Genomic DNA, 12,716 nt, shown 5'->3' with positions numbered 1-12,716 from the left:
AACAGAAGGAATAAAGTAATTAATTGCTCAAGGACCTGTTATGTTGTTTTATCCTGAGTGTGCTTATGAGAATGCCACTAATCACAAGGGATGTTACAACGTGTTAAGAACCGTTTGCTTTTAAGAAAATTGACAACCAACCAGTCCAAAACTGACGGCAGTATCCAGGGGTTGGTGACACTCGCCAGGGTCTTCTGAACAAAACTTGGAAAGCCGAGGGATGGCTGTGGGGTATTTCCTGCTCGGAAACACCAGGGGCAGCATTTGCTGCGGATTGAGCGAGCAGAGCTCGCAGCACAGCCCCGCAGCCGGCTGCCTCTCGCCTCGGAAAGGAGAGATCAAACTACAAACCGAACTCTCGAGATGCTGCTTGGCAAAAAGCGCATCTTAAACGTCTCAAGTTAAAACGAAAAAAAAAAAAAAAATCTTTGTTTCGAAAGATCACTCTCTGAGTTCTACGAAGTCTTGTAAGAGAGAGAGAAAGAATTCCTCCAGCTGTCTTGGTAGCTTCTGGAGCAGCACCATGGATTTCATATTCCCACAATCACTTTGAAAAACACAGCTAAGCCATCATTTAAAACACTCTCGCTTATTCTCCATGAGATTCGTGTTTTACTGTTGCACATGTGTTCTGTGACTGACTCCCTTAAACACAGCAATGACATCTCAGCTGTACAGAACAAATAAAAGACCAAGCAAGGCCTGAAGCAAAGGTAACATTGTCTACTATTTTACAAACATTATAGTTTCATTTTATTTTCCAGCTGTGCCAACCCACTGTTCTAAACAGATTCAAGCTACTGTTTCATATCAAATAATAACCCACTCTTCCTCAGTTGTTCAAGGTTAAACAACAACAAAAAACTTTTTCCTGTTAGCAATAATGCCTTCCTCTGAAGGCAGCACAGCCCCAAACCTTCTCCCACAGACCTTATCCCTCAGCAAAGTCTCAAAGCATTTGCTGAGACAAACATGGGTCTGAACGTGCTGGAGGCTCTGGCTGGTGCTCACCAAGCCAGAACCTGGAAACCCACATCTTGCAATAAACCTTCATGTTTGTTGCCACATGAAGGAGGTCATAGAAGTGGGGGGTTTTATATTTTCTGTATGTCTAATGCTGCATATCTTTTATATTCTGGGGGATATTCCAGGAATGTGTCACTTCACTGGCATTCAAAGTATTTATTTGCATGACTTTGGAAAGGGATAAAAACACCTGAGAGGGTTCCTCATCCTCAGCTTAATGGTCTCAGTGTGCTGAGATGAAATTAGTGTATTTTTCTGACTAGACCCGTTGCAGAACTGAAAGAGAGATAATGCACCCACCTACTAAGGGCTGTACAGTCCCAAAAGACCTTGGAGGTTCTCCATCAGGGATGTGTTTCTGCATTCTTGGGGGCCATTTTTATTCCCAGAGGTATTTGGGAATTTGGCTAATGCAGCCACAGTAGTACAACAGCATATTGCTTTAATAAAGTCAGCCAGCTCCCAGCTATTTCTGCATCCTCCTTTACAGCTCACCTACAACAACACGCATAACCTGACAGCTGCCAGTTGCAGCAAGGCTAGTTCCAGAGGCCAGATCTCACAGTCTAAAATTGCCCTGCTCTAAATAGAGGACCCGGGTGAGAGAAGGACCAAGCCTGCGGCTTTCCCGGGGAGGAACCACAGTGCAGGCGCTACGTGACTTGCCCTGGACACCCAAGAAGCTCCTGTCAGCACGCGGAGCTCCCACATCCCGAGCCTGACCTCGTGTCGTGCACTCGTCCCGTGCATGCGAGCGCCCTAGAACGCGCTGCTTGTTTTTATACCGTCTGTTCCAGAGAAATCCAGCTGGTAGAGGAGCACAGCGCCGTGATTTATTTGAGAACTCCCTCGTACCCGCCTGAAGGTCTCGCCGCCGGGGGAGGAGGGAGAGCGCGGGAGGCTGCGCTCCTCGGCAGCTGCTCCGCGCCCGGCCCGGCACCCAGGTAGAGGGCGAAGAGGGGAGCGGGGATTTCCTTGGCTTCCTCCCATGCACATACCTCCCGGGGAGCGGCAGCGGCAGCCCGACTCCCCTCGGCGGCCGCTGGGAGGCTCCGCGCCTCGCCCCGGCCTCCCGGGCGCCGCGTCCCCGGCCGCGCTCTCTGTCGGTGACACCCGCCTCCCGCCCCCGCTCCGCTCCGCTCCGCGCCGCGCCGCGCCGCGCCGCACGGAGGGGCCGCGGGCAGCTCCGGCACCGGCAGCGCCGACAGCCCACCGGCAAACACCCGCCCGCCAGCGCGGGCATGGAATATACAAAAACACAAAGGAAAAGTGGCTGCTGGACTGTTCTGGGGGCAAAATGCTGGAAGTTTGTAAGTGCAACTCTCCGTTTGTAATTACTGTCTGAAGAGGGGCTGGGTTGCTCGTTTGGGGTTTTTTTCCCCTCTTCCCCTTCTCCCCCCTACTCCGTGCTTTTCTTGAAACTGTACTTGAAACTGTTCAATATCTGGGAGTAAAAGGGAAAGTACGCGAGAGGAGTTCTTTGCCTGTGTCCGTAGCTTGCTGCTTAATACTAAGGGGGGAGATGAGCACTGAAAGCAATACGGATTTATCCAGTGGCTGAATTAAGTGAAGGCGAAGCGTGATTTGGAAGTCCACTGACTGACATTGTTCCGGACCGGGGAATCTGTCTCTCTGATTTTTAGAGGAACTACAGTTTAGTGGCAGCCAGCCGGACACAGTCACCACGCCGCAGAGTGGCCAGCAACGAGCGGGCGAGAGAAACGAGAAAGCACAAAGACTGAACTAACCCGACCCTCCTCCTCTTTCTCCTCCTTCCCCGGCTCTTTATTTGCACATTTACTAAAGACTTAAAAGAAAAAAAAAAAAAAAAAAAAAAAAAAAGAGAGAGAGAGAGAGAGAGAGAAACCCCAACAAACCCACTCCAGCTAACCTACGAGATTTTCGGTCCACCGGGGGTTTCTCCGCGCCGCCGACCACGGCAATGCCTTAAATTTTCACTTCAAGGAATAACACCCCCCGCTCCCCCGAAATAAAATAAACCAAATAAACCTGCCAAGTCTCACTCATTCCCGACGGAGAGCTCCTTCGTCCAGGGATTAATTTTGAAGGCAGCGGCTCGCTTTATTTGGCTTTTTTTTTTTTCCCCTTCTCCTCCCCCGGCGGAGCCCCGCCGTCCCCCCTCACCGGGCGCCCCTCGACCGGGGCTGCCCGGTCCCGACCCCCGCCCCTCCCGCCGGCCGATGCTGGCGCAGCCCTAGCGACCCCCTCCCGCCCCCCGATCTGTCAACCCCCCGCGGGGCCGTCACCGCCCGGGGGCCGGGCGGGGGTGGGCTGGGGGCGCGGGGCTGACCGCCCTCCGCCCCGCCGCCAGCCCCCGGGCTCGGGCTCCCGCCGCTGCCCCCGCCTCCCCCCCCATCCCCCCCCGCCCTCCTCCATGCGGCAGTGAGGACCGACCCATCCGGAGGGCCAGGACCGGCAGCCAGCGATGGGCGACACGGCTCCCCCCCAGGCCGCGGGGCTGGGGGCCGGGCTGCTGGGGGGGGGCCCGGCGGCGCCCCGGGTGCACAGCGCCATCGTGGAGCGGCTGCGGGCCCGCATCGCCGTCTGCCGCCAGCACCACCTCAGCTGCGAGGGGCGCTACGAGCGGGGCCGCGCCGAGAGCTCCGACCGCGAGCGGGAGAGCACCTTGCAGCTCCTCCACCTCGTGCAGCAGGGGCAGGGCGCCCGCAAGGCCGGCAAGCAGCCCAAGGCGGCCGCCGCCCCCGCCGCCGCCGCTGCCGCCGGCGCGGCGCCCCCGGACTACCACCAGCACCTCCTCGGCAACGGCGGCATCAACGGGGAGCAGCCGGCGGGGGAGCAGCGCGCCTCGGCGCTCCTGGCGGTGAGTCACAGCGCCCGCTGCCGGCGGGGAGGCGCCGCGCCGAGCCCCCGCTCGCTCCGCGGGGCTCCCGCCCTGCCCGCGCCGTCCCGCGGGCCCGGCGGTGTCCGTGGGCTCGGCCCGCTGCGCCGCGGGGTGGGCCCCGCCAGGCGCCGGACCCGCGGTGGCATCCAGTGTGTGAGGAGCGGTGGGCAGGCGCCGAGCTCGGGGGGCTGAGGGCGTGTGTGTGTGCGCTCTTCGAAGGGATTTTGGGACGGCTTGGGGTGTTGCTTTGGGGTCTTTTTTACATCACGCTGTGCACCTAAAAACGCGTCGCGCGCCTCTGCCGTCGCGCCTTGACAAGGCGGTGACAGCGGCATCCTCGAGGAGGGCATTGGGCAGCCGACGCTGTCAGCGCGTCCCCGAGCAAGGGTGAAAAGTAGCGCTCGAGTATCACCTGCGTTCAGAATTGTTCCCCTTGCCCCACTCCCCCGTTCATCAGGGCTTCAGGCACCTATTTCAGGTCATTTCGCAGCCGTGCCCCTGGAACTCGGGCAGTGCCTACACCCGGGGCAGCGGGCACTGCCCGGAGCGGAGCGCCCGCTCCTGCGGGCAGCTCCGAGCGCCGGCCTCGCCAGCGATGCTCAGGTTGTTATTGTCACCCAGAGTGTTTCGCGGAGCACACTTACGAGAGTTTTCCAGGCACTGCCGCTCTGTAAATGATACGCTGACCTTTTTCAACTGGAAATTGCTCTGAACGTGTCAAGGAGGCGAAGCCTTGTCTCCTGTTACTTTATTACGAGCAGTCAGTGCACCACGCTTTTGAAGGCGTATGCTCCGCTGTGCTGCCTCCCAACTCTTAATTCTCGGCACACATGCGAAACATTGAGAGGAGTGATTGCATCCTGATAGGCCCCCGGCTGCTATTCGAACGGCTGAAAATAGATCGCTCCCTCTGCTCCAGACATCAAACTTATCTTTCTTAGTGCCTGACGTATGCTAAAACGGGACCTTTGTGGTCGTTTCTCCCTTCTTACCCGTGCGGTGCGTGGATCGACGTTTGGGGCTGCGTTACTCAGCATCATTCGTGAGGGTGATGATGTAAGCGTTAAATGCGATAACATTGTGTCCGAGGGGAGTTTAGGCGCTTCCACCTGACTCAGTGCTCAGATTAAATCTCCCCACATTCCTCGTCACAATCAAGAAAGCCATTATCTTATTTTTCCAGTGTGTATTAATGTAATGCTTTACACTTGCCTTATTGGAAAAGAAAAAAAATGGCTTTTGCCTAATAGTGTACATCCCAGAAAAAGTCACTTTCTGAAATCAGGCAACAGGCCTATGTTTGGTTTGTTTTGTTTTGTTTGTTTGTTTTGATTTTTTTTTTTTTTTTTTTTTTTTTTTTTTTGCTAGTTGTTACTATTATTATGAAATAGCTGGAGACAGATGTTTGGAAATGTGAAATGAAAGAACTCCCAAGAAAATACTGAAAGATTTTCATCTAAGTGCGGAGAGGTTTTCCTTGTTTCTGAAATATCACTAATGGCTATTAGCCTGCTGCTTGCTGGAGATGCTATGCACGGCCCTCACTCTATGTTGCATGTTGCGTTACCTCCCAGGAAACTCCACAGACACGTGTCCTTGAGAAGCAAAAGGTCTGACAAAGTCCCCATCATTTTTGCACGCCAGCCTTCAGTAATCGTGCTGACAAGGTGTGTGACTTAAGTGAGCATGATGTTTGGGGCCCTGAACCATGTTTTGACACCGAGTAAATGCTGGCTCATGAAACAGCATCGTTGTAATGGTGTCACTGCACATCCTCCCACTCTATCTGTGCTTGACACTGACATTCCTCATTCGCTGCTCTGATCAAGAAACAGAGAAAGTAATTTGTTCAAAGTCACACCTCTGTGTCATGGAGGTAACCCTGCTCCTTACTAAGAGCTCCTTACAACAATGTTGCAAATATTAACAAGGAATAGCAAAACACACGGTGTCTGAGCCGGTGAATTCAAGTGGCTGAGGAACATGCAGCTTTAAGGTAGTACCGCTTTGTGTTCCTTTTCTTGAAAATTTAGAGGGCAGAGATGGACCAGGAAAGAACAGAGTCTTGCTTTTCCTCCAGGCATAGCTGGAAAAGGAATTACCTCTGCCAGTTATTCCAAGGGTGAAGGACTTGAAGAGGAAGGACGAGGTAGACTAAGCCTGTTGTCCTGTGCATTATAAATGGATGGGAAGAGAACAATCTCTAAGCAGAATTCATCCTCTCTGGGGTGATTCTCAAGAGGAAATCCAGTGGAATCCTTATATGTGCTATTCCTCTAATTCCAGATTTATTCCTTACAGCAGACATGAGGTGCACAGGGTCCTGGAACAGGGGGCAGCTCTGAGTTTCAGTTGTGGCAGGTACAGCTGTAGCACAGGGAAGTACAAGACAGGACCATGGGTGCAAGTCTCACACTGAGCATGTGAGACTGGACACACAGCCGACTCCAAGGGGAATGTAAAGCTCCATGTGCCTTGCTGTAGGTCCACCACTTTAAAAAACACCCCACAACTCCACACAGATAAGTGCAAAAGCAGTCATAACTCTTGCTGGGGTTCTCTGGCTACCAGGATGCTCTTTCGTCTGCAAAACCCAGCTGGGTTGTTTCCTCTGCTTTGCAGGTCCCACTGCTCTTGTTACACATGTGCCTGCCGTGTTTAGTGGCACTGGATGGGTCATTTACACAGTTGGACTCAAAAGTAAATATTTGACACTTGGTAACATTTGAAACAATGTTTCCTTGAAAATATCAAAGAGCTTGAAGTGATTATCTGACATTGTTGATACTATTATTTGATAATTATCTTTTCCCAGTGGGCAGTTTAAAACTGGCAGAAGAGAGAGTTTTTAGAGGAGTTTGGTTTGGCCTTAAATTAACATTATTACTTTGATTCTTGAGAAAGTATCTTTAGCAACAGCATTTTCTAATTGGAGACAGGGGTTCAGATTTTTTTAGCTGGACCAATGGATGTGGGTGTGTGTGAATGAGAAATTTATTCTTCGGGACACAGCTAGGGAAGCTTTTGTACTTTCTGCCTTCGTGCATTTCCCAAGAGCTGACATTTGTTTATTTATATGGTGTTGTTACTTTTCATGGTGCAGAGTGGAACGGATAAAATATTCTGCCTTTCTTTTATACATACATCTATATGTATGTATATGCCCTCCAGCACTTAGCTGTTTATACTATTTATGTTATATGTAAACGGTTAGTTCTGGAGGGCATTCCTCAGTGCCTTAAGCACTGAACTGGTAATACCAAACTTCTTGCATTGCAGTTTCAAGTCTCTGGCAGCCAATTCATTCCATCATCCTTCTGACACAGGCTGAGCACTGCTCATTTTGCTCTGTGAGAGCTGGGAATTCTGTCTCATGGGCATTAGTGTATTATTCTGGTCAGGTTCTTTCATTGCAGCCATCGCCCCGGTGGCTCTGAGTGTGTTAAGCGATGTTTGTCATCAGTCACAGGTGACTTGTTCTACTTGCACCCATCTCACGGTTGTGCTGAATGTATCATTACAAGAATTCATTTAAAATAGCAATTAAATACATTAATATTTTCTGTACTTGGAAAAGTGACTGTGAAAGTGGTCTGCTCCCCAGATGCAGTCTGCAAGCAGGTGAAAAAAGAAAAGGGAAAACCATCCCAAAAAGTGATGTATCCAAGGAAGATGAGAATGCATTGATTCCTCCTGTTCCCCTAAATTCTCATCCACAGCTGTACAAATCTAGAAGAGTCAATGGGTTTGTCCCAGTTCCCAGAAGATCTCAGTGAAAAACAGGGCTGCCTGACTGGTACTGAGAGCCAAGACTGACTTATAAAACCTCAATTTAGGTAGTTATTTAATGTGGAGATCCTAAATTAATTTAATTAGGACTTTTTTTTTTTTTTTTTTAATGATCCACACTGTGTTTGCTGAGGTTTGGCCCCCTCTGTGCTAATGTTAAAGATCCTTGAGTGTTTTAAAAGGAATGATTGTGCTCTGGTATCTTTGCCCAAGCTGACACTTACCCCCATCTCCCAAGTTCTTTGTTTTGTTTGTTGCTTGGCTGCCAGGGTACCCTGCAGAAATATGTTCATTTTTTGTGGATGTACATAATATTGGGAAGTGCTCTGAAGCAAGCAAGATAAGGTGACCAGCTGTGGGGTGAAGTGACATTATGGTGTGGTAAGGACAGGTGGATTAAAGCACAAACCATTCTGCAAAGCTAGAATGCAATCTTTTCACTGACACAAAGTTTGGTGCCAAAGCAATGGAAATGTTCTGTTTGTGAGATAAAGGACTGCTCTCTTCTCCTTGGGCTTCTGCAGGAGCAAAGCTGTGTTCTGATGATCACAGTTTATGTAGCTGAGTCAGGTAAAAGGAGTAAGTCACATTGCCTATGTGGGTGGAAAACACTGATCTGCTTTTATGGGCCCTTTGGCCTGCTGAGAGCCATTTGCTTTCGATGGACATGGGTGCCATTTTAAAATCTTTGTTCCCCTTAACTGTAAGAATATTTTCCAGATCATAATCAAGAAGACTCCCTGGAAGCTGCATAGAAGCTGTTTTTAATGAGGATTTCAACAAGTGAATTTGTTAAATTTATGCTAGTATGTAGGAGTCTTTTCAGGCCTAGGTCTCCCATCAAATCACTTGCACCCTTTAAAGCTTTTTCAGCTTTGAATACATTTAATGAAAGTCTCCTCCATTCTGAAACTGTTTAACAGACTGTTTCCACCACCAAAGTTTCTGTAGGCAGTGAGCAGAGGAGCAATGTCTCTGCCTGGACTTGATGTGCTCTCCAAGGCCATCCTGTGGGCTTTTTAACATCCGTGGCTGCTGTGGCATGTCCTCTGACAGAGTTCTTGCATCCCCTGCAGTACTAAAATTGAGTCCCTTTTCTGTAGCACCACAACAAAGGAAAGTGATATTCAACTTCTGTTTGCTCTACTTTGAAAGTGTGACTCCAGCAAAAATGTGAGCTGTTCTGTGGGGAAATCTGAAGCTTAGAAAGGTATGTCTGAGTCAGAGAAGCTGTTTTGCTGAAACTTTGACTCGCATCACTATTGCTACTTCTCCCCTTGCAAAGAGCACTCCCTGCAGAAGGAGTATGTGGGGTTCAGTTAGGCTGCAGTGACCATAAAAAGCCCCAGCAGTTGGGCTAGTCAGCAGGTTAAGAAAGACCACAGTGCCTCTCTTCCTCTTCCTAACTGCTGTCAACCGTCCCTTCTACCAAGATATTGTCTTCAGAGGCCAGTTGTAGTTTGCTTTTCTTATTAAGTCTGCTGCTTTATAAAACTGAAACTACTATCTCATTATTGGAAAAGAATTGCTCAATCCAGGTCCTTTTGACAACTTTGGGAAGGGTGATATCTCCACTGCTTCATTTATATTGCATTCCCTATGTGGTGTAGGAAGAGCTGGAAGCTGGCAAGCTGCTCCAGCTAACAAAGCACTGGCATAGAGGTGCCAGCTCTGCCAGGAAGTGTCTCTGTGGTCTTGCAAGTGTCTCCTGCTGTACCACTATTTCCCTTCTATGCTTTAGTTTTTCTGGTGGTACAGTCTCACTAGCACATGGGACCTTGGGTTCTGCTGAATGCTTAACCCTACATGACAATGACCTGACAGAATCACGTCCTGGAATTCAAGCAGGTGATTAAAGCAACCACTATGTAACTTCTTAGAGGGCACACAATCAGCTGCATGGTGCCTAGAAGAGCTTTGGCCACCTGGCTGCTCTGAAGAGAAGAAGAACAAGGTCTTTGCTCTTTGACCTCTCTCTGGTGTCCGCATGTCAGTATTCCCCTATATGAATTCCCAGTGGTGGTACTCCCAGCAGGAGTAAGATGAGGCTGATGGGATTCTTGACAGGCCTGTATTTTCCACAAATCTTAATCATCATCTGTAAACCTGAAAAGGGCCTTACCTATATCATGCTGCTTCGGTTTGGAGCAGCTTTGAGCAGTGAAAGAGGCAGTAGTCTGGGCTGCAGAAAAGAAGGAGCTGGTGCTGAGTGAGATTTGGATCAAATTTTCAACTTAGCAGTACTAAGATACAGATTTTTTTTCTGTGCTTTCTTTTCTTTTAAATAAAAGCATAAACTATTCATGCCCTAGATTCCCATTGGAAAGCTTCCTATAGCCACTTGAGAGCCAACTTGTAAATTTGTTTTACCTTGTCCAGTTCTTCCAAAGTATTTTTAGATGCAGATAATCAGTCCATATTTGTACTGTAGTGCCAACACTAATACCTAAACCAAAATACCTGCAACTCTCAAGCAACAGCTTTTAGGTTAGCATGCTGTAAACTGAAATCTAAGTGTTTCCACTCTGACTCTAGGATCTATTCAACAGATTACTCCTATTATTTCACTTCCATAAACCTCAGTTTCTTCTATGAAAGATACTATTTATCACTTCTGTAAAGTGAATTGAGATGTGATGGTGAGTTTTATTGCTGAGAAGCTAAATTCATTATTGATGGAGCCTGAATGTTTGCTTTGACAAAGCCTTTGAGGAGCTTCAAATCACCTTTTCAGCCTTTGACCCATAGATCTGAGTATTGGAAATATAAACCAGAATGAGTGTTTTCAATAATCACATGACTCCAAACCTAGGTTTTCATGGCCTCATGTTGCCATTATTCACAATAAAAGTGCAAGATGTGGCAGTGACCCTTCTTTTTAGCAGAGAAAAGCATTTTTTTACTTTCTATTCATAATCATGAATGTGTATGCTTTATATTTTCTTGATTTACTTGCTCCTGATTCTGCATCAATATGTGCTCAAATTAATCTCCCACTTAAGTCTTCTGTGTCCAAGTTTCATGTACTTGATGTTCAGCTAACTGGGAGCAGAGTGGGACTGGAACTGAGAGCATATACACAACCCATCAGCTCTTTCTGAGGCTGCAGCTGCTCCCCAGTGAAAGCAGGTGGGGGCTACCTTGCCCTGCATGTGTTGCCTCCCATCTAGTAGTAATGGAAGATGGTTCACATTTATGGCTCAGGGTGAGAAAAACACTGAGAAATACTGCTTAATTGAATAATGTATGCAAAATTCCAACACACTTACCTAAAAATTATAATTTATTTTAGTTTTAATTTGAAAACACCCTCATGCCTGTGGTTTCACCTACAGGTGTTGGCATTTCCCTGAAGAAATTCCTTGTATTCAGAAATGGCTCCTGTAGTTATTTTTATCTGTGTCACTCAGTTATAATTCTGATGTGCTTGCAAACCCAGCTGAATCAAGGTGGAGAGAAATTAGTATCAATTAGGAATCAATGTGAAAGTGCTTCTGACAAGTGAGGATGTCGATCTTGCAAATCCATTTACCTCCTGCCTGAGCCTGAAGCTGGCTAAAAGACTTGGTAAGATCCTGATCTAGCAGATGAAACTCCAAGAGGGTTCATCACGGCCATTCTGTTTTGAAATAAAACATGCTATTGTGCAAGAGTCATCCTGGTGGTACCCTGGCTTTATTGTAGATCTCTGCAGCCACCTCCCTAGAGTAGGTGTTATGCAAACACCCAGTGAGATCTGTGCCCTTCCCTGCGTAGCTCAATGCCTCAAGAGACAAGATAGACAAAGAATGGAAGGAGGAACAGAAGCACAGAAAGGTCAAGTGTCTTGCCCAAGGCCAAACAGCAGGTCAGTGGCAGAGCTGGGAACAGAGCCCAGATTTCCTGACTCCTAGTCCAGCACTCTATTAATCATCTCTTTGCTTTGTGTTCCTGGCCTGTTACTGATCATAGGAAATGTGAGGATGACTTTCCGACAGCTTCAGAATCGCTTCTTAGTTTTGGAAACTATTGATCATCACCACATTATTGAGATAAAGAGGTCATGTACTGGACTCTTGTACATGTATATGCACTAGAGGATTCAGAACTAAGTGTTCTGGGTATCGATTTCAATCCAGGTCACTGAAAAGCCATATTTCATAATCCCAAGTGTTTATTCTAAGTCAAAATTTTAAAGTCTTTTTTCCCCCCTTATGTTATGTACAAAGTGGTTTGTTTTTATAGCATTACCCATAACAGTTGAACTCCTATATTGGTGCTTAAATTAGTTATAACAGTTATTTAGTTAGCAGGGCTTTTCTTCTCAATGGAATTTACCCATGAAACAGTCTGAAAACCAGTAAGTCAATAGTCGCGAGACACTGGTGATCCTTACTTATTTTCATTCCCCACTGGAGGATGTGTTCAGTTTCCAAAGCCTTTCAATGGATTATCTTGATCACAAAGTTAATTATACCTGTGAGGTTTTTTTTTTTCCTTCTGAAAAATTTTGACTTGAGGCAAAACTCTGGCTACTGTGGTAATGACTTACTGAGAGTCTCTTGTAAACAATAGTATAATCGCTTTCTTATAGTCATGGCAACAGTGTTTAAGCAATGAGCTTACTGAACATAATGTGCACTGTCTCCACTGAATAGTATTATTGCAGCACTGAAGTGTATGCTGCTCATTTTCAGAAGACTCAGAGACATAAATTATTCAGCAAAATAACATTGCTTCAGAAAGCATCTTTGAAATTGTTGCATTCTGTACTAGCCAAAGAAGGACGTTCATTGGTGCTGACAAGGCTGTGTTTAGTTACTGCATAACAGTGGAGTCTTTGGTCCAGGCTTGCTCCCACGGAGTTAAAGGGTGTCTGTCTCAAACCACTTGAGGACTGTGTTACCTGTTGGCAGGGTCATGCTTCTCCTGGTAATGTTTGCTGCTGTGGAGTGCAGAATGGATCAGGAGGATGCATCCTGCACATATCCATGGTGTGAGGAGGCAGCAGCTAGGTGCAGAAGGAAGAATTTGGTTTAATAAACAGGAGGGTTACTCA

The 12,716-nt window shown here is 47.7% G+C and overlaps 1 protein-coding gene across 1 annotated transcript in view; it reads left to right on the top strand.

Annotated features, from left to right (window-relative positions):
- The first annotated feature begins 3,430 nt into the window (after positions 1 to 3,430).
- The window catches only part of MAML2 (mastermind like transcriptional coactivator 2), a 210,524-nt gene continuing 201,238 nt past the window's right edge, over positions 3,431 to 12,716 (top strand). Inside the window, exon 1 of the mRNA XM_053971227.1 lies at positions 3,431 to 3,868. Coding sequence (XP_053827202.1) covers positions 3,473 to 3,868 — 396 coding nt within the window. The 5' untranslated portion in view covers positions 3,431 to 3,472. The remainder of the gene's footprint in view (positions 3,869 to 12,716) is intronic.

Source organism: Vidua macroura, chromosome 2 (genome assembly GCF_024509145.1).
Source record: "Vidua macroura isolate BioBank_ID:100142 chromosome 2, ASM2450914v1, whole genome shotgun sequence".
NCBI lineage: Eukaryota > Metazoa > Chordata > Aves > Passeriformes > Viduidae > Vidua > Vidua macroura.
The sequence above is the reverse complement of the archived record's forward strand: the minus strand, read 5'-3'. Positions and strand labels throughout refer to the sequence as shown.